Consider the following 21507-nt stretch of genomic DNA (forward strand, 5'->3'; position numbering starts at 1 on the left):
AGATACGCTGGAGGGTAGGGACCTAGACAAAAGAGAGGACTGGGCCAAAAGAAACCGAATGAGGTTCAACAAGGACAAGTGCAGTGTCCTGCACTTAGTACGGAGGAATCCCATGCACTGTTACAGACTAGGGACCGAATGGCTAGGAAGCAGTTCTGCAGAAAAGGACCTAGGAGTTACAGTGGACGAGAACCTGGATATGAGTCAACAGTGTGGCATTGTTGCCAAGAAGGCTAATGGCATTTTGGGCTGTATAAGTAGGGGCATTGCCAGCAGATCGAGGGACGTGATCGTTCCCCTCTATTGGACTTTGGTGAGGCCTCATCTGGAGTATTGTGTTCAGTTTTGGGCCCCACACTACAAGAAGGATGTGGAAAAAATGGAAAGAGTCCAGCGGAGAGCAACAAAAATGATTAGGGGTCTGGAGCACATGACTTATGAGGAGAGGCTGAGGGAACTGGGATTGTTTAGTCTGCAGAAGAGAAAAATGAGGGGGGATTTGATAGCTGCTTTCAACTACCTGAAGGGGGGTTCCAAAGAGGATGGATCTAGGCTGTTCTCGGTGGTACCAGATGATAGAACAAGAAGTAATGGTCTCAAGTTGCAGTTGGGGAGGTTTAGGTTGGATATTAGGAAAAACTTTTTCACTAGGAGGGTGGTGAAGCACTGGAATACGTTACCTAGGGAGGTGGTGGAATCTCCTTCTTTAGAGGTTTTAAAGGTCAGGCTTGACAAAGCCCTGGCTGGGATGATTTAGGTGGGAATTGGTCCTGCTTTGAGCAGGGGGTTGGACTAGATGACCTCCTGAGGTCCCTTCCAACCCTGATATTCTATGATTCTATGATTCCTCGGGAATTTCAAAAATCCCCTTCCTGTTTGCTCAGCCTGGCATGGCGTGGAGTGCTATCAGCGAATCTTTCCAGGTGACCATGCCTCCACGCGCCAAGCGAGCCCCAGCATGGAGCAATGGCGAGTTGCTGGACCCCATCAGTGTTTGGGGGGAGGAAGCTGTCCAGTCCCAGCTGCGCTCCAGCCATAAGAATTACGATACCTTCGGGAAGGTATCAAAGGACATGATGGAAAGGGGCCATGACTGGGATGCCCTGCAGTGCAGGATTAAGGTGAAGGAGTTGCGGGGCGCCTACCGCAAAGCCCGCGACGCAAATGGTCACTAGGGTGCTCCTCCCGCGACCTGCCGATTCTACAAAGAGCTGGATGCGATACTTGGGGTTAACCCCACCTCCACTCCGAGCACCACCATGGACATTTCAGAGCCGGTGTGGAGGGGTGAGGAGGAGGAGGAGGGAAATGGGAGTGAGGGTGTTGGGCCAGATGAAGACACTACTGAATCCCTGGAGCCATGCTGCCAGGGGCTCTTCTCGAGCCAGGAGGAAGGTAGCCAGTCGCAGCGGCCGGTACTTGGTGGAGAACAAACAGAAGAGCAGGTTCCCGGTAAGCGTTTACTTTTTCGGGAAGCAATTTTTTCAGTGCGGGCTCTTTGGGAGAGGAGGGTTAGGCATGCATGTCTAGATGCGGAATAGTGCATTGATGTGGTTTATCACATCGCCGTAATTGGCCTCAGTAATCTCCTCGAATGTCTCATCCAGAACGTGTGCAATGCGCTTGCGCAGGTTTATCGGGAGAGCCACCATGGTCCTTGTCCCAGCCAGGTTAACATGTCCGCGCCACTGTGCCGCGAGGGACGGGGGGACCATTCCTGCACACTGGCAAGCTGCCTGTGGGCCAGGGCAGAAGCCGCATTGCAGTAGAAGACCCTCCCTTGCCTCCCAGGTCACCCTCAGCAGCGAGATATCCTCCAGGACGCACTCCTGTGGAAAATGTTGGGACAGTGTTCAGTGTAGGTGCCCCCTGAAGCTGTTGGCTCTCCCCAAGGCACAGAAACCCAGAGGACAGTGCAGCCCAGCCCTCAAACAATCAGTCCCCCTTACTCACCATTGTGAGGTTCCCGTGGGATATGTGTGCTCTGTTTGGGACGGGAAAATTATGCTATTGTGTAGACCCTATGTGCGCCCTCCTTAAGTGCGGGGGAAATCATTACTCTGTCTGGTATAAACAATGCTGCCTCTGTTAAATGTTGCATTTTGCCTATACAGCTGCAACAACCTTGAGACCTCAGCCGTCCCTCTTATTACCTAGTCAGAGACTGCAAAGACTCAGGAAGAGACCGTGAAAAAGCAAAGAAGACATGCTGCAAAAAGTGATGTGGCAATCTATTAAAGAGAATGAGAAAGCACAGAACTGGAGGGAGAGAGAAAGCAGGATCCACCAGGAAAACACAGAGCATCGGCGGCAAAGCACGGAGCACTGGCAGCAAAGCACGGATCGGCTCATAAGCAACCTGGAGCGTCAAGCAGACTCTATCCAGGAGCTCGTAGCCATGCAGAAGGAGCAGTACCGGAAATGCAAACGCCACCCCCCCATTAAGCCCTTGTCTCAAAACTCTTTCCGTTGTGCCCCACTGTCACCTCAAACCGACTTTCCCCAACTTCCTTGTTCTTCACGCCACCAGCTGCCACCAACACCAATATCTTCACCACCCAGCCCTGAAAACCACAACCCTTACCCTCTGCACTCAACCCCCATCACCATGCTGTATAGCTGTCCTGAAGTGCAGCACTCACTGCACAGCACAGCAGACAGGACATCCAAAAGTTCTGCAGCCACTGCTCGTCATCCCAGACTTCCATGACAATGTGATCCCACCACTCGGTGCTTGTCTTCCAAGCCCAAAAGCGGCGTTCCACGGTGCTGAGCATGTCCGTGAATGCCACAAGCAATTTTGTGTTGTATGCGTTACGAGGCTCGAAAGCATCGTCTGACTCCTCACCCTCACCCTCACTGTCACTTTCGATCTTAAGGAATTGTTCGACAGCCAAACGTGATGTGCTGGCGAGATAAGTCAGCATACGCCTCAGCAGTTTGGGCTCCATTTCTCGCAAGGAGATAGTGCTGCACAGAAACCGTTGAAAGTTGGCGCCAAAGGTGCGGAAACAAAGGGATTTCTGGGATGCGAAGCGATGCATCACGGGGCATTGGGACAGGACCCAGAATGTCCCACACCCACGCCCCCTTCCCACAACCCACGGCACCAGAATGGGAAGAGGTGCTCTGTGGGATAGCTGCCCATAATGCACTGCTCCCAGTGGCGCAGCAAATGCTGCAAATGTGGCCACGACAGTGCGCTGGGCAGCTGTCAGTGTGGACAAACTGCAGCGCTTTCCCTACTCAACTGCACGAAGTCAGGTTTAACTCACAGCGCTGCACAGCTGCAAGTGTAGCCAAGCCCTACACCAAAATCAAAGTCAGTGGAGTTGAGGATGTCGGCTGGTTCCCCTTCTCTGGTCTGCCCTGCGTAACTTGCCTTTCAGGATCAGGATGATGAAAGCCCAAGGGTGCCATGCTGGGTCCCAGGAGACAGCAGGTGTGAGACGTACCCCAGACTACAATCTGGACTGTTGAACTGCTTAATTCTCCATCCCAGGGCATGGTTTACACTGTTTCCCAGGGTGAATAAAAGTCAATGTGTTTTTTTTTTTTTTTAAATCAAGAAAATCAGATTTTTCTTATTTAAATCGATTATTTTGATAATTTTTCCCTTAAAAACCATTTTATCTAAAGATAGTTTTAATTAAGATACATTATAGCTCAAAGATCTCTCATCATGGAATAGGGATTATACATTCCAATTCTACAGTATGAGACAATATAGTCATGTCATGTTTAAGAAAAGTTTTGTAAATGAGTTAATCTAGTTCATGCATTAAGGACCCAGTCGTATTCGGTTCCACAGGCTTCTGTATAGATTACTTAGGTTAATCTCTCTATTTACCCAATGGGACTCAGTGCTCAGTCTAGAAGATACCATCAGAGATGCTTAGTTTTCCAGTTCTCAAACTGTGGTTTTGTGTCTCCAAAGGTAACATACTTGTTAACACCAAAAATGTTTTAAAATAAATTAATATAACAGACCTCACCTCTATTGTCCCTCTGCAAATCTGTGTACACAGAGTCAATCCCTTACCTCAGAATACTGATCGCTGTTCTTTTAGTTAAATAAAACAATTTAAATGTCTGTGTGGTGATGTTCTCCTCCTAATACAGCATGGCAAGAAAATCCTACAACTATTAATGATTAACCTGTTGAATTGGAGATACTTCACCTCCTAATGACTTCATAAATATCTGCTTCAATTACCTTTGGTAATGAAATAACCAAACAAACATCCATTGTCTGATATAGCTGTAAAACTACTCTGAAAAGTATTCAAAATAAATCACTGTTTAAAAATGTATAGTGTGTACCTTCCAAAAATGAAACCTACAGCTATCTCTGCATTGTGAAGAATATGTATTAAGGTTATAACAACCAACAAGAATACATTTTTATGTAGGAAACCATGATTAAACTGAGTCTTCCTGACTAGTGATTTAAATGAAATCCACCCTGCTGCTTCCCTGTGTGAACAACAAACCCCTCCACGCTCTGCTCACACACAGCCACCAGCCTTCGAAGTCACTCCTGGTTGCACTGTACTGAGTGCGATTAGCCAGACACTCAGGAACTTACCAATCGACACAGCAACATCAGCAAACATCAGTTTTCTACTCACAGCCTTTCACCCCGGGAATGTGCATCTTGGACTGCTCAGTCTGTTCACTGTGATGGACAAACTCAGTAATTAGTGGGTCACCACAACAAAGGGGCTGGATTAGGCCACAGCCTTGTTCTCTCCAGTCAAATCCCCCAAACACTTCAGTGAAAACACACAGGTCCAGACAAAACACTAAAACCAGTTTAGTAACTGGAGCAAGGGGGTTTTCAGGGATTACAAAGGAGAAAGATGTAAAAGTCAGAATGGGTTAAAACTATAAAATTAAAACATGCATTTTAAATCCTAAATATTACCAAACTAAGGAAGATGTGAAGAAAACAGGATTTCCCACCCCATCCGCTGTTGCAGGCAGTTCACAGTTCTTCTACCCAGCCTGGATTTCCTTCCAGCCTTGATCCACCCTCCCCAGTCCAAGGCCCCTGTTCCCTTTGAAGCCATCTTGTTCCCTTCTGCAAAGATAGGAGAGGAGAGATAAAAATGGAAGCAATTCTCCCTTGTGCTTTTGGACCACTCTCCTCTTTGAGGTTCATCCCCCAGCTGGGGGGCAGGCGACAATCAGTCTGTGGCCTAAGTGAGCGTCCAGCCGTCCTTCCGGTGAATTGTAACTCTCCTGTTCCCAGCTCCACAGCTGGTGAATGGCCGGCTGAGCAATTACTGGCCACGTAGAACCTAGCTGGTGTGCAGGTGCCATTGTCTCTGGGGAGTTCGTCTGTGGGCGTTTTCCAGCTTTACAGCATGTAACAAACATACAGCAAACTCTCAGAACTCCATGGACAGTGCTGATAGACATTTTAATGGGACAATAATATTCGGTAGGCGATGACCTTCCCTATGATACCTCACAAGACATACTTTGGAGAAGATTTATCATTTTGTAAATGTGATGATCCTGAGTGTAGACCAGTGGTTTCATTGCCCTCCCCTTCCCCTCCAATCCCTTCTTTGTGTCTGTGGTCATTTACGCCCCCACCAAACCACATATATCACCACCCAGCTCTAAAGGCAGAGTAGTTGCTGGTGAGGCGCCCAGCTCTGAAGGCCTCCAATAGCAGCACAAAAGTTAGGGTGGCCACGTGAAAAGTGATATTCCTCCATACAGCTGTTCACAGCAGACTTATCACCCCATTGACAACCTAACTTCTGTGCTGCTGCTCCACCTGGGTTTGAGAACCTGAGCATTTATCCCCACCTCCCAGCTAGGCCTGTTCCTTCTTCATGAGCCCCAGCCAACTGGGGCCAACAGCCAGTGCTCTTTAAAAAAAAACCAAACAACCCCACTGATCACACCTCCCTTGACACATTCCTGTGACTCCACTGGGATGTTCTGCCCACACTTTGAGAATTGCTACTGTAGAGAGTCATCGTGGGGATTGGTAGCCAAGATGGTAACACCTGCTCCTTTCCGTCTCCGGGATCCCCAGAGAAAATGTCCGAGCAGGAGAGCGGAACAGATCCAATGCATGTTAACCTTGTAAAACACATTTTGATGATTTCAGCTATAAACATTCCCTCCGTCCCTCAGCCCCTATCCCCAGTGAATTCAATGAGACTGAGCTAAAATTGGGCAGGTGGCATGGGCGATGGGTATAATCGCTGAATTATTGATCCCTGATTTAAAAGAATACAGGAACCCTTTGGATAGCTAAACATAGATTACTACACAGTTACCCCTCTTAGAATCATAGACTATCCGGGTTGGAAGGGACCTCAGGGGTCATCTATTCCAACCCTGTGCTTAAAGCAGGACTAATCCCCAACTAAATCATCCCAGATAGGGCTTTGTCAAGCCTCACCTTAAATATCTCTAAGGAAGGAGATTCCACCACCTCCCTAGGTAACCCATTCCAGTGCTTCACCACTCGCCTAGTGAAAAAGATTTTCCTAATATCCAACCTAAACTTTCCGCACTGCATCTGGTACCAATGAGAACAGTCTAGATTCATCCTCTTTGGAACCGCCTTTCAGGTAGTTGAAAGCAGCTACCAAATCCCTCCTCTTTCTTCTCTTCTGTAGACTAAACAATTCCATTTATTTCAGCCTCTTCTCATAAGTCATGTGCTCCAGACCCCTAATCATTTTTGTTACCCTCCGCTGGACTCTTTCCATTTTTTTCACATCCTTCTTGTAGTGTGGGGCCCAAAACTGAACACAATACTCCAGATGAGGCCTCACCAATGTCCAACAGAGGGGAACGATCACGTCCCTCGATCTGCTGGCAATGCCCCTACTTATACAGCCCAAAATGCCGTTAGCCTTCTTGGCAACAATGCCACACTGTTGACTTATATCCAGCTTCTCATCCACTATAAGCCCTAGGTCCTTTTCTGCAGAACTGCTGCCTAGCCATTTGGTCCCTAGTCTGTAGCAGAGAATGGGATTCTTTCACCCTAAATGCAGGACTCTGCACTTGTCCTTGTTGAACCTCATCAGATTTATTTTGGACCAATCCTCTCATTTGTCTACGTCCCTCTGTATCCTATCCTTACCCTCCAGCGCATCTACCACTCCTGCCAGTTTAGTGTCATCTGCAAACTTCTTGAGGGTGCAGTTCACGTCATCCTCCAGATCATTAATGAAGATACTGAACAAAACCGGCCCCAGGACCGACCCTTGGGGCACTTCACTTGATATCGGCTGCCAACAAGACATGGAGCCATTGATCATAACGCATTGAGCCCGACGATCTAGCCAGCTTTCTATCCACTTTATGGTCCATTCATCCACCCCATACTTCTTTGACTTGCTGGCAAGAATACTGTAGGAGATCATACCAAAAGCATTGCTAAAGTCAAGGAATAACACATCCACTGCTTTCCCTTCATTCACAGAGCCACTTATCTCATCATAGAAGGCAATTAGGTTACTCAGAAATGACGTGCCTTCTTCTTCCAAGTCTTTAAAATTACACATTTACATTTCAAACTCTCGCTTATCTAAGGTGCACACATTTTTAAAATCTCTCTCTAAAAGCTGAATCTAAAAGTTGAATACAAGTTGCTTTCATGCCATGTGTCACAGAAGATTAGATCTTTTGTGGATTCTTCCATGTTTAATGAGGTCAGACCTCCATATGAAACTTTCCCCTAAGTCCAAGCACTTGTGGGGTTTCTCTCCTGTGTGTAATGCCTGATGTTTAACAAGCTTTGACCTCATTATGAAACATTTCCCACAGTACAAGCACTTGTGGGGTCTCGCTCCTGTGTGGATTGCCTGATGTTCAACAAGGTTTGACTTTCTTATGAGACTTTTTCCACACTCCAAGCACCTCTGGAGTCTCTCCTGTGTGGAGTGCCTGATGTTGAACAAGGTGTGACCTTCTTATGAAACTTTTCCCACAGTCCAAGCACTTGTGGGGTCTCTCTCCTGTGTGGATTGCCTGATGATGAACTAGGTGTGTCCTTTGTATGAAACTTTTCCCACAGTCCAAGCACTTGTGGGGTCTTTCTCCTGTGTGTAATGCCTGATGTTTAACAAGGTACGACCTTCTTATGAAATTTTTCCCACAGTCCAAGCACTTGTGGGATCTCTCTCCTGTGTGGATTGCCTTATGATGAACTAGGTGTGACCTTTGTATGAAACTTTTCCCACAGTCCAAGCACTTGTGGGGTCTTTCTCCTGTGTGAATTGCCTGATGTTCAACAAGGGTTGACTTTCTTATGAAACTTTTCCCACAGTCCAAGCACTTGTGGGGTCTTTCTCCTGTGTGAATTGCCTCATGTTTAACAAGGTTTGACTTTCTTATGAAACTTTTCCCACAGTCCAAGCACTTGTGGGGTCTTTCTCCTGCGTGGATTGCCTGATGTTCAACAAGAGTTGACTTTCTTATGAAACTTTTCCCACAGTCCAAGCACTTGTGGGGTCTTTCTCCTGTGTGGATTGCCTGATGTTTAACAAGGTCTGACCTTTGTATGAAACTTTTCCCACAGTCCAAGCACTTGTGGGGTTTCTCTCCTGTGTGGATTGCCTGATGTTTAACAAGGTCTGACCTTTGTATGAAACTTTTCCCACAGTCCAAGCACTTGTGGGGTTTCTCTCCTGTGTGGATTTCCTGATGTTTAACAAGGTCTGACCTTTGTATGAAACTTTTCTCACAGTCCAAGCACTTACGTGGTCTCTCCCCTGTGTGGCTTAACTGATATCTAATTATTTGTGTCTTTGAAATTAAACATTTCCCGCACTCGAGGGATTGAGCAGGTTTCTCTCCAGTGTGGCTTGTCCCATGGTTATTAAGATCTGAGAGCTTACTGAAGCTTTCCCCATTGTCCAAGCACTGAAGGGGTTTCTCTCCAGTATGGATTGTCTGATGTGTCACAAACTGTGATCTCAAAATGAATCGTTTCCCACACTGAAGGTAGTGCCAGGGTGTCTCTTCCTTGGGATTTGTCTGCTGCGCTCTGGGATCCTCCTCTCCTCCCCCACCGTTAAAAGATTCATCCACTTTCTTCCCTGGGTGGTTTCCCAGAAGCCTCTCTGACCTGTGCCAACTTCCCCAGGCTTCTCCCTGCTCTAAGCACTGGGAAAAATTTCCTTCAGCTCTTCCTGTAAAGGTCCCCTGCGGTTCCACTTCCCCGGGAACTTTCTCATGATGATTCCTCGCCTCATTCTCACTGCCTCTATCAGCACCTGCTGGGAGAGACACAATCCGGACAGGAGTCATTGTGCTGGGGAGAAAGAGGAATAGCACAAAGGGAAAACCCAACACAAAGACTGAGCATTTGGACTCCGCCTCCAGATCCCACCCAAACACTCACAGGGAAGGAAAGCTGGGAAGGAAACTCCTGCAGCTAAGAGGCTGGATGGAATGGAGTGGGCTATATCTGATTACTGCAGCTCTGTCCTGGCTGAGATAAGGAAGAACTGAGGGCACTTACTCATATCATATTTTGGGATTCTCATCTTTTTCCTTCATTCCCTAGATGGTTTCTGTGTCAGTCCTCACCTATACGGGTGGATCTCAGAAGCCTTCTTTCTTTGTAGGCCTGGAGATCAGGCACCCACGGCTCCTCCCCTTGTTCCAGCCGGGCGATCAGCTCAGGTTTAGGAATGGGAAATCCTGTGCAGAGGGTGAAATCAGACCAGATCAGGGTGGAGTATTTGTCAGAAAGGACATTCCGTGAGTGGAACCTGTCCCTGTGCTCTGCTGGAGGAACGTGGAATCCAAGAGGATGTGGAAATGGTAACTGAGCCCCCTCGCACAGAGGAAGTTGTCTGGGGAGGTGAGTTGAATGATTACTACACCCTCACTAGGCGTTCCCAGGATCTGTGCGCTCTGGGGGCTTTGCTGACTCACACACAGCTCTGCACTTAAACCCCTGCCTCTTTCTAAACCTGCAGAGCCCAGAGCCCTCCCCATGGCTGGAGGTATTCCCAAGGAGGGAGGTGAGCAGCGATTGTTTGTGCAGCCGAGAAACACCACAGACAGGACAATGCTGGATTTATGCCCCTTTGAAAGCTGGAGGGGTGGGGATGGTTTAGCTTGTCCCATTGGGTTTTGACACCCATGTCCCACTGGAAAGGGCATGGAGATGCAAGTCTCTCTCACCCGGCAGCTGTGCGTTATGGAACACATTCGCCTCTGATCTAACTGACATGGGAGGAACCTGACCAGATTCAGACACGCAGACCCCACGGCGTCTAGTATCTGAGGGTATGGGAATCCCTTACCCAGCGAGGTTACCATCTCATAGTTCTCCTGCATGACGTCCCTGTAGAGAGCTCTCTGAGTGGGGTCCAGCAGAGCCCCCTGACCCTGGGTGAAATACACAGCCACCTCCTCGAAGGTCACCGGCATCTGGAACACCAAAAGCCCCCACTCAGCACCTGCTGCTCCAGCCACAATCCCACTAGTCACGAGGGAGGAAGGATAAAGAAATGGAAGCTCTGGGAGCGCCAGAGTAGCAGAATCCCACCCCCACCCTGCTTAGAGCAGTCATGGGGATTCAGGGGGTGGGAAGAAGGTGAGAGCTACTTGTCCTCTCCAGAACACAAAGCAGGGCAGGGTCTTCTCATTTCCCACGCACCTGCCAGCCACAGGCTGATACGGGAAGCAGAGTTCTAAGACAGGGACAGGGACAGGGATCACTTCCCTTCATATTTCACAGCAGCCTCAGGCTAGTGGGGTCTCACTCCAGCACTGGGAGCCTTGAAAATGTTCCCAGCCCTGTGCAAGGGGGTTGTATCCTGTTTGAGAAATGGGGGAATGTCCCATCTCTCCTCCCCCATCACCCATGGGCCTACTCTAAAAATCAGCGGGTTTATCACACCTTCTCTCCTCTCTGCCCCTGCCCAGGCGCTCCCTGAAAATCTCCTACCTGAGTTTACAAGTTACAAAAGGGGCTGGAGTCCATGTCACACCCCGGTTCCCCCCCAGACTCTTCAGACCCTCCAAGTAACAGTATCTCTGAGCCATATGCTAGGAAAAAAGGAGAACTAAAGGGGCCACATTAGGGGATTTCCCCACACTGCCATGTAAACCCCTCTCAATTAGGAGCAGCAGGAGCCCTCTGATGGCATCACCTAAAGAATGAGCTGCTCTGGACTCCCCCAGCAGCCCCCAGGGACAGGCAGGCAGAGGCTGATCCCATTGGCCCATCCACACTCCCTGCCTGCCCAAAGCAGCAGTGACTCCGGGGTGGCTGAGATGTGAATCCTGCCCAGAAATCAGACCAGGGCCCTGGGCGACCCCAAAACTCATGAGATACAGACCCCACCAGCACGGGTGTGTCTGACAATAACACACTGGGAACAGGGTGTGGGGGGATGGGTTTTTGCCTCTGTCCCCCGCCAGTCTCCCCACACCCCCTTCCCTCGCAGTGCCCCCGACTCACATGTTCCCCATTCCAGCCTCGCTCCCCTCAGCCCCACAATCCCCCCGCATCGCCCCATGTTCCCTTCAGTGCACCCCCGCCCCCATCCCAGCCTGCCCCCCCGCATCCCCAGCACCCGCCTCCTGCCCCCACCCCGCTCCCCCCGCCTGCCCTCACCCCCCGCCCCTCTTTATCCTCCTCCCCCTGCAGCCCGGGGGTGACGGGGGGGGGTCGGGTCTCTCTCACCTTCCCTCCGAGCGGGGCCCCCCTGGGGCAGGGGCCGGGCCGGGAAGGGGCCTGGCCGGGCTGGGGGCTCTGCCCTGGGAGAGGCTCCTGGGGAGCAGCGGGAAGGGCCCTGCTGGAGATTCCCCTCTCCCGGCTGCAGCCCGGGCTCCGGGCTCCCAGCACCAGCCGCCGGGGCTCGGGGATCTCGCCAGGAGCCTGGAGCCAGAGTCCCCGCAGCGGCTGCGAGTCACTTCCTGCTGCCGGGCCTGAGCCCAGCGATCGCTCCCCCCAGAGCCGCCTCCCAGCTGCTCCTGGGTCCTAGCGATCAACCCAGCGCGCTGCAGCATCTCTGTGTCTGGCTCCTGTTCCACTCACAGGCTCTATGGTCAGAAGGCCCCATCATGAACATCTAGCCCAGGGATTCTCACGACCAAATTTGGTGGCCTCAGAGTGTGGCCAGCAACTCTTACTAGTGGCTGCTGTGACACTTTTCCCTATAATCCTAACTAACTTTAGGAGAAACCAAACATATGCACAGAGGTAAGCGGGGGAAACGGTCTTACTATTGTGGGGAACTTTACTGGTTTATACACCACCCTGATAGTATGGAATAGCAAAAGGAGCTGAGTCCTCACTCCAACTCCCTTTACCTGGAGACCTGCCTGACCTCGAGGACTCCCTTTCCATTCTGGTGTCTGAAACCCCGACAAGGCTGGCCCAAGATTCCTGCAGGGTCTGCAGCCCCAATTTTGTTGCGATCACTCAGGACAGAGGCTAGGGTGTCGTATCCCCACTCTGGGGTGCTCTCTTCACTCCGGATGCATCCCTGATGTCGCCATTCTGCATTGCATTGAGTTCAGAACAAATACGATTTATTAAACAGCAAGTAATAAAAAAAATTAAGGAAAAAATGGGAAAGGGAAATTGAAAACATGATGTCATCCCACGCTGCCCAGGGTCCCCCCGTTGCTCTCCCCAGCTGCTCACCACACCCAGCTCCAGACTGCTCCAGACCCAGCTTCCCTCTGCATCAGTGCTTCTACTCCTCTGCCTCCAACCCAGCTCTGTCTGCTCCTCTCCCCTTAGCTCTGCCCTTCTCTGGCAGGCAGCTCCATCTCACACAGGGAACAGGCACCTGACTCCCTCATTGGCCTGCCTGCCTCAGGGTTTTCTTTTCTCATTGGATCTTCCTGTCTTTTGGTACTGGGAGAAGCCAACCAACCCCCCCCCCCCCAGTAAGTTTCAGTAAGGGGCCAACAGTCATGGGGTCAGGCAACTTCATGGTGTGTGTGAGCTCTAAAGCATCCTTCAGGTGAATTATAAATTTCTTTATGCTCCCTATACTTCTGTTAGTCTTAAAGGTGCCACAGGACCCTCTGTTGCTTTTTACAGATTCAGACTAACACAGCTACCCCTCTGATACTTGACACCATGCAAGGCACTGCATTTAGCTGTATGGAATGGAAATCTATCAACCTCATGAAAAAACTTGCACAAATACAGACAGATATCATCTTCCTTTCCAAATGCAAACGGATGGACATCATACCAAATGGACTGAAGGTGAAAAATCCATTGCTATCTACATACTGCACAGACCACAGTGATAGATGATGCCATATACTATCAAAGAAACTGAGGAACCACCTGATCAGCATCCTATACAGCAAACAGAACAACATCAAGAAAGAGCTCTCCAACCTGGAGATTTTCATAAATAACCAACCCTCCACACAAATGGACTTTACTAAAATAAGACAGGAGATCTACATTACACACTTCAGCTCTCTACAAAGGAAAAAGGACCGTAAGCTGTCTAAAATCCTACCTGCCACATGGGGCCACAACAGGGGTACCCCTAACTCACCCAGCAATATCGTCAATTTATCCAGCTACACACTCAACCCAGCAGAAGAGTCTGTCCTATCTCGGGGACTCTCTTTTTGCCCCAGCACCCCCACGAACATGATACAGTTCTGCGGTGATCTGGAAGCCTACTTTCGCCATCTACGACTCAAAGAATACTTTCAAGTAGGGTTACCATATTTCCACAAACAAAAAAGAGGACACTGGGGGGGGGGGAAGCCCCGCCCTAGCCCCGCCCCGCCCCATCCACTCCCTCCCACTTCCCACCCCCTGACTGCTCCCCTCAGAACCCCAACCCCCCCTGCTTCTTGTCCCCTGACTGTCCCCTGCTGAGAACCCCCTACCCTAACTGCCCCCCCCAGGACCCTACCTGTCCCCTGACTGCCCTGACCTTTATCCACTCGCATGGGTGGCAGGGTTGTAGAAATTTTGGTGGTGCCCAGAACCGCCCACCCCACCTGCCTAAGGCTCTGGGAGGGGGGTTGGGTGGGGGGAGGAGGTCTGGGGTGCAGGTCCTGGGCTGGGGATTAGGGTGCAGGAGGGGTGCAGGTTCTGGGATAGAGTTTGGGTGCTGGGTGCAGGCTCTGGGCTGGGGCAGGGGGTGGGTGTGCACTAGGGGGTGAGGGGTGCAGGCTCTGGGATGGAGTTTGGGGGTGAGAGGCGGTGCAAAGGGAGGGGGTGCAGGCTTTAGGAGGAAGTTTGAGGGCAGGAGGGGGTGTGTGGGAAGGGGGGAGGGGGATTGGGAGGGAGTTTGGGGATAGGAGGGGATGCAGGGGTGAGGGCTGTGGGTCTGGGGATGAGGGGTTCATGATGCAGGAGGGGGCTCAGGGATGGAGCAGAGGATTAGGGTGTGTGGGGATGAAGGCTGGGGGGTTTGGGGTGTTGGAGAGGCTCAGGGCTAGGGTGGAAGGGCAGGGTAAGGGCAGCCTGTCTTCCCATTAGTGGATGGGGGCACTAGGACCCGGGGGCAGCAGACAGCAGTTGTCTGCGTGTACTCTCAGAGCCAGCACATGCAGACAAGGGAGAGGCAGACAGGGACGGGGGGGGGGGGGACCCACGAAGGGGGGAATGCACGGAGGGGGGGTGGCAGGTGGAGGCTGGGGACCCATCCAACACTCCCCCGCTCCCTAACTGCCCACCCCCACTCCCCTTACCATTCTGGCTCCACGTGGGTCGGTTTGTGTGTTACACAGGACTACAGACAGAGGGAGGGGGGAGCAGGGGAGGGCTCTGGCTGCTGGAGGCCAATAGGAGTGGGTCAATCGGCCTAGCCGCCCAATCAGCAGCCACGCTCTGCATGGAAGGGAGGGAGGGAGGCGAGGGAGAAAAAAACCCCGGACATTTTAACCTTGTTACCAATTCCTCCCGGACGGCTATTTAGAGACGCAAAAGCCGGACGTGTCCGGGGAAATACGGACGGATGGTAACCCTAAAAAACCCAGCCCCCACACCCACACCCTGCTCCCAGTGTGTTATTGTCAGACACACCCGTGCTGGTGGGGTTTGTGTCTCATGAGTTTTGGGGTCGCCCAGGGCCCTGGTGTGATTTCTGGGCAGGATTCACATCTCAGCCACACCGGAGTCACTGCTGCTTTGGGCAGGCAGGGAGTGTGGCTGGACCAATAGGATCAGCCTCTGCCTGCCTGTCCCTGGGGGCTGCTGGGGGAGTCCAGGGCAGCTCATTCTTTAGGTGATGCCATCAGAGAGCTCCTGCTGCTCCTAAGGGAGAGGAGTTTACACGGCAGTGTGGGGAAATCCCCCAAAGTGGCCCCTTTAGTTCTGCTTTTTTTTCTAGCATTTGGCTCAGAGATACTGTTACTGGGAGGGTCTGAAGAGTCTGGGGGGCAATTGGGGGGTGACATGGACTGAAGCCCCTTCTGTAGCCTCCCCCATCGCCCCTCTCGCCCTGACAGGCTGAAGAATCACGTCCATGTTTCGCTCCAGATGGGCCCGTCTTCCATGAGACAGGGAAGGGAAATGTCTGTGATGGAGCCAGCTCAGGTAGGGGATTTTCAGGGAGCTCCTGGGCGGGGGCAGGGAGGAGACAGGATGTGATAAACCTGCTGATTTTCTGAGTGGGCCCATTGGTGACGGGGGAGGGGAGTAGGGACATTCCCCCCTTTCTCACAGACGATACAACCCCCCTGCACAGAGCTGGGAACATTTTCAAGGCTCCCAGTGCTGGAGTGAGACCCCACTAGCCTGAGGCTGCTGTGAAATACGCAGGGAAGCTGTTGGTATTCCTGTCCCTGTCTCTGTCTCAGAACTCTGCTTCCCGTATCAGCCTATGTCTGGCAGGCATGAGGGAAACGAGAAGACCCTGCCCTGCTCCGTGTGCTGGGGGACACAAGGAGCTCTCAGCTTCTCCCCACCCCCTGAAGACTCCTGCATCCTCTGAGCAGGGTGGGGGTGGGATTCTGATACTCCGGTGATCCCAGATCTTCCATTTCTTTATCCTTCCACCCGCGTGACTCGTGGAATTGTGGCTGGGGCAGCAGGTGCTGAGTGGGGGACTTTTGGTGTTCCAGATGCCGGTGACCTTCGAAGAGGTGGCTGTGTATTTCACCCAGGGGCAGGGGGCTCTGCTGAACCCCGCTCAGAGAGCCCTCTACAGGGATGTCATGCAGGAGAACTACGAGACAGTGACCTCACTGGGTAAGGGATTCCCATCCCCTCAGATAGTAGAAGCTGTGGGGTCTGCATGTCTGAATCTGGTCATGTTCTTCCTATGTCAGATAGATCAGAGGTGAGTGGTTCCATAATGCACAGCTGCCGTGTGAGAGAGACTTGCATCTCCCTGCCCTCTCCAGTGGGACATGGGTGTCAAAATCCAATGGACAAACTAAACCATCCCCACGCCTCCAGCTTTCAAAGGGGCATAAATCCATCATTGTCCTGTCTGTGTTGTTTCTTGGCTGCACACACAATCCCTGTTCACCTCCCTCCTTGGGAATAGCTCCAGCCATGGGGAGGGCTCTGGGCTCTGCAGGGTTTAGAAAGAGGCAGGGGTTTAAGTCCAGAGCTGTGTGTGAGTCAGGAAGACCCCCAGAGATCACAGATCCTGGGAACGCCTAGTGAGAGTGTAGTAATAATTTAACTCACCTCCCCAGACAAATTCCTCTGCGCAAGGGGACTCAGTGACCATTATTCCCATCCTCTTGGATTCCACGTTCCTGCAGCAGAGCACAGGGAAATGTTCCACTCACAGAATGTCCTTTGTGACAAATACTGACCAATGCTCCAAGCACCCTGATCTGGTCTGATTTCACCCTCTGCACAGGATTTCCCATTCCCAAACCTGAACTGATTGCCTGGCTGGAAAGAGGGGAAGACCCGTGGGTGCCCGATCTCCAGGCCTGCAAGGAAAGAAGGCTTCCGAGATGCACCCGTACAGGTGAGGACTGACACAGAAACAATCTAAGGAATGAAGGAACAAGTTGAAAATCCCAAAATATGGTGTGAATAATGTCCTCAGTTCTTCCTCATCTCAGCCAGGACAGGGCTGCAGTCATCAGATATAGCTCACGTCATTCCACCCAGCCTTTTAGCTGCAGGAGTTCGCTTTCCAGCTTTCCTTCCCTGTGAGTGTTTGGGTGGGATGTGGAGGAGGAGCCAAATTGCTCATTCTTTGTGTTGTGTTTTCCCTTTATGCTATTCCTCTTTCTCCCCAGCACAAGGACTGCTGTCTGGATTGTGTCTCTCCCAGCAGGTGCTGAGCAAGGGAGTGAGAACGAGGAGGGGAATCATCATGAGGAAGTTCCCGGGGAAGTGGAACCGCAGGGGACCTTTGTGGGAAGAGCTGAAGGGAATTTTTCCCAGTCCTTGGAGCAGGCAGAAGCCTGGGGAAGTTGGCACAGGTCAGAGAGGATTCTGGGAAACCACCCAGGGAAGAAAGTGGATGAATGTGTTAGCGGTGGGGGAAGAGAGGAGGATCCCAGAGCGCAGCAGACAAATCCCAAGGAAGAGACTCCCTGGCACTACCTTCAGTGTGGGAAAGGATTCATTGTGAGATCACACCTTGTTCAACATCAGGCAATCCACACACGAGTGCGACCATACAAGTGCTTGGACTGTGGGAAAAGTTTCATACAAAGGTCAGACCTTGTTAGACATCAGGCAATCCACACAGGAGTGAAACCGCACAAGTGCTTGGACTGTGGGAAAAGTTTCATACAGAGGTCACACCTTGTTAAACATCAGGCATTACACACAGGAGAAAGACCTCACAAGTGCTTGGGCTGTGGGAAAAGCTTCATACGGAGGTCACACCTAGTTCGTCATCAGGCATTACACACAGGAGAGAGACCCCACAAGTGCTTGGACTGTGGGAAAAGTTTCATAAGAAGGTCACACCTTGTTAAACATCAGGCATTACACACAGGAGAAAGACCCCACAAGTGCTTGGACTGTGGGAAAAGTTTCATACAGAGGTCACACCTAGTTCGTCATCAGGCATTACAGACAGGAGAGAGACCCCACAAGTGCTTGGACTCTGGGAAAAGATTCATAAGAAGGTCACACCTTCTTTATCATCAGGCATTACACACAGGAGAGAGACCCCACAAGTGCTTGGACTGTGGGAAAAGTTTCATAAGAAGGTCACATCTTGTTCAACATCAGGCAGTCCACACTGGAGAGAGACCCCACAAGTGCTTGGACTGTGGGAAATGTTTCACAGTGAGGTCAAACCTTGTTAAACATCAGGCAATCCACACAGGAGTGAGACCCCACAAGTGCTTGGACTGTGGGAAAAGTTTCATACAAAGGTCAGACCTTGTTCAACATCAGGCATTACACACAGGAGAAAGACCTCACAAGTGCTTGGACTGTGGGAAAAGTTTCATAAAAAAGTCAAACCTTGTTCAACATCAGGCAATCCACACTGGAGAGAGACCCCACAAGTGCTTGGACTGTGGGAAATGTTTCACAGTGAGGTCAAACCTTGTTAAACATCAGGCAATCCACACAGGAGAGAGACCCCACAAGTGTTTGGACTGTGGAAAAAGTTTTATACAAAGGTCAGACCTTGTTCAACATCAGGCAATCCACACAGGAGAGACTCCAGAGGTGCTTTGACTGCGGGAAAAGCTTCATATGGAGGTCTGACTTCATTAAATATACCCGTCGCCCATGCCACCTGCCCAATTCTTGCTCAGTCTCATTGAATTCGCTGGGGCTGAAGGATGGAGGGAATGTTTATAGTTGAAACCACCAAAATGTGTTTTGCAATGTTATTGTTAATCGGATCTGTTCTGCTCTCCTGCTCGGACATTTTCTCTGGGGATCCCGGAGACGGAAAGGAGCAGATGTTACCATCTTGGCTACCAATCTCCATGGTGACTCTCTACACTAGCAATTCTCAAACTGTGGGCAGAGCATCCCAGTGGAGGCACAGGAATGTGTCAAGGGAGGCGTGGTCAGTGTGGGTTGGTTGGTTTTTTTTAAAGAGCACTGGCTGTCAGCCCCAGTTGGCTGCAGGGCCGGCACTTCCATTTAGGCGACCTAAGTGGTCCCCTAGGGTGCCAGGATTTGGGGGGGCGGCATTTTGCCACCATCGGCGGCAATTCGGTGGCGAGGGGTCCTTCCGCGCTCCAGGTCTTCGGCGGCAATTCCGCGGAGGGTCCTTCACTCGTTCCAGGACTCGCTGCCGAAGTGCCCCAAAGACCGGAGCGTGGAAGGACCCCCCCGCCGCAGAATTGCCGACAACGACTGTGAGCGCGGAAGTACCCCCGCCTAGGGCGCCAAAAACCCTGGCGCCGCTCCTAGTTGGCTGGGGCTCATGAAGAAGGAACAGGCCTAGCTGGGAGGTGGGGATAAATGCTCAGGCTCTCGAACCCAGGTGGAGCAGCAGCACAGAAATAAGAGTGGCAATGGGGTGATAAGTGTTGTGAACAGCGATATTGACGAATATCACTTTTCACGTGACCACCCTAACTTCTGTGCTGCTATTGGAGGCCTTCAGAGCTGGGTGTCTCACAAGCAACTACTCTGCCGTTAGAGCTGGGTGGTGATATATGTGCTTGTGAGTCTAAACTAAGCCTAAACTTGTTGATGGCCAGTTTATATCCATTTGTTCTGGGATCCATGTTGATGTTTAACTTAAATAACTCTTCTCCCTCCCTGGTATTTATCCCGCCACCGACGTATTTCTACAGAGTAATCATATCTCCCCTCAGCCTTCTAGTGGTTAGACTAAACAAGTCAAGCTCTTTGCATCTCCTCTTAGAAGATGGATTTTCCATTCATCAGATCATCCTCTGCTGACATAAACTGTAGTGTAGACATAGCCTCAGGGGCTTATCTTTGAGAAAGGGGCGGGGCTTAGGATGCACCCTGTTGTTAGCAATCCCCGTTGGCTAGTCTAGATGGCTCCCCACTTAGCATGCTGGCTCTTGTGGATGGCATTTTAAGGCACCTGTCTGTCTCTGTTCATCGTATAGTGAGACTAAGCACCTATGTCAGGCTTTGTGGGTTGCAGTGTTGTTCTTGTGATGTTCTAGACACCTAAAAATGTGGTCCAATGACCCTCAGCATTGCAACGCCTGAGTCCCTTCATGGATCCCACCCCACTCATTTAAATTAGAAGCTCACAGAAAAAAAAGTCACAGCCCTGGCCGAGATGGGATGTCTCCTTCCTCAGCATTTAGATCCCATCTTTTAGGTCATGTGCACCCTAGGAGAAAGGTTTATTTCAATGCAGTACCAGATATGAGGCATTGATCTCATTATACAGTCCTAGTGGGGATGAGGCAGGTGATGCTTTCACCTCAGTGTAGCTAATCAAGGTGACCGGTAACCCTCCTATACACCCCCCAGCAGACAGATTCTTCTGACCAGTTACACTGAGGTAAAACCACCACTTGCCTTGTCTACACACAGATTGTATACAGAGTAAGAAACCTGCATCCTAGTGTAGATACATGCCCAGAGACTGTCTCTCGGAGCAGGTCCCATCCCACAAACACCTCCTTGCACACCACAGCAATTGCTGATGGGCAGAAGAAATGCGAACAACACATTTCACACACCTTTAACCATCTTTGAATAAATTCAGCACCTCAGAAAACAGAGGAGAGTCAGCACTGCGTGTTCAGAGAGCCCAGCTGAGGAATTCCTGATTTACATGGCCTCACGCTGTGTCCCTGCCACCTCCACCTCTGCCTGTCCCCAGCCCGGCTGTTAGTTCTACCCCCTGCCCAGACCCCACATATGCCCCTCAGGGCCCCTCTGCTCCTCTTGCAGCCCCAAGAATTCTTCCTCCCCAACCTACCCCTGGAGCTGCAGTGAGGGGGAAGGGCTTCCACAGGTCATAGAGATGAGGAGCCAGAGGGTTGGGTAGACATGAGTCCTCCAAGATCATAGAAACAAGGGTGTCTCAGGCTAGAGAGACTGATCTCAGGGCCCCCAACTATTATTTGTAACCAGTTTCTTAGTGTATTAAGCTTAGCCTTGCATGTTGTTTTATTTTGCTTCGTGACTTTCTTTGTTCTGTCTTTTATTACTTAAAACCACTACTTTTTATACTTAATAAAATCACTTTTGCTTATTAATAAACCTAGTATGAGTAATTGTTACTGATGGGCGGGGCAAACAGTTTGTGCATATCTCTCTTAGTGATAAAGAGGGCGAACACTTAGGAAATTACCCTGTATAACCTTTATACAGAGTAACACCCAGAGAGGCTGCTGAGAAACCACCCAGGGCAGAAAGTGGATGGATCTATTAACGGTGGGGGAGGAGAGGAGGATCCCAGAGCGCAGCTGACAAACCCCAAGAAAGAGACACCCTGGCACTGCCTGCAGTGTGGGAAAAGATTCATTGTGAGATCACAGCTTGTTACACATCAGACAGTCCATACTGGAGAGAAACCCCTTCAATGCTTGGACCGTGGGCAAGTTTCAGGAACTGCTTAGACCTTAATAACCATGGGAGATGCCACACAGAAGACCATAGGCATGCACAGCACATTTCATTAG

At 50.8% G+C, this 21507-nt stretch overlaps 2 protein-coding genes across 2 annotated transcripts in view; one reads left to right on the forward strand and one right to left on the reverse strand.

The window, feature by feature from the left end:
- LOC128847528 (zinc finger protein 34-like) overlaps window positions 1-11916 on the reverse strand; it is a 152298-nt gene extending 140382 nt beyond the window's left edge. The window contains exon 1 of the mRNA XM_054047021.1: window positions 11687-11916. The gene's annotated coding sequence lies outside the window, so the exon portion shown is untranslated. The remainder of the gene's footprint in view (window positions 1-11686) is intronic.
- The window catches only part of LOC128847386 (zinc finger protein 850-like), a 127538-nt gene that overhangs the window by 89961 nt on the left and 16070 nt on the right, over window positions 1-21507 (forward strand). The window contains exons 2-5 of the mRNA XM_054046777.1: window positions 15445-15532; window positions 16060-16186; window positions 16812-16925; window positions 17238-18598. Of these exons, the coding sequence (XP_053902752.1) occupies window positions 15476-15532; window positions 16060-16186; window positions 16812-16925; window positions 17238-18598 (1659 nt within the window). The 5' untranslated portion in view covers window positions 15445-15475. The remainder of the gene's footprint in view (window positions 1-15444; window positions 15533-16059; window positions 16187-16811; window positions 16926-17237; window positions 18599-21507) is intronic.

The sequence above is a fragment of the Malaclemys terrapin genome, chromosome 13 (assembly GCF_027887155.1).
Source record: "Malaclemys terrapin pileata isolate rMalTer1 chromosome 13, rMalTer1.hap1, whole genome shotgun sequence".
Taxonomy (NCBI): Eukaryota; Metazoa; Chordata; order Testudines; family Emydidae; genus Malaclemys; species Malaclemys terrapin.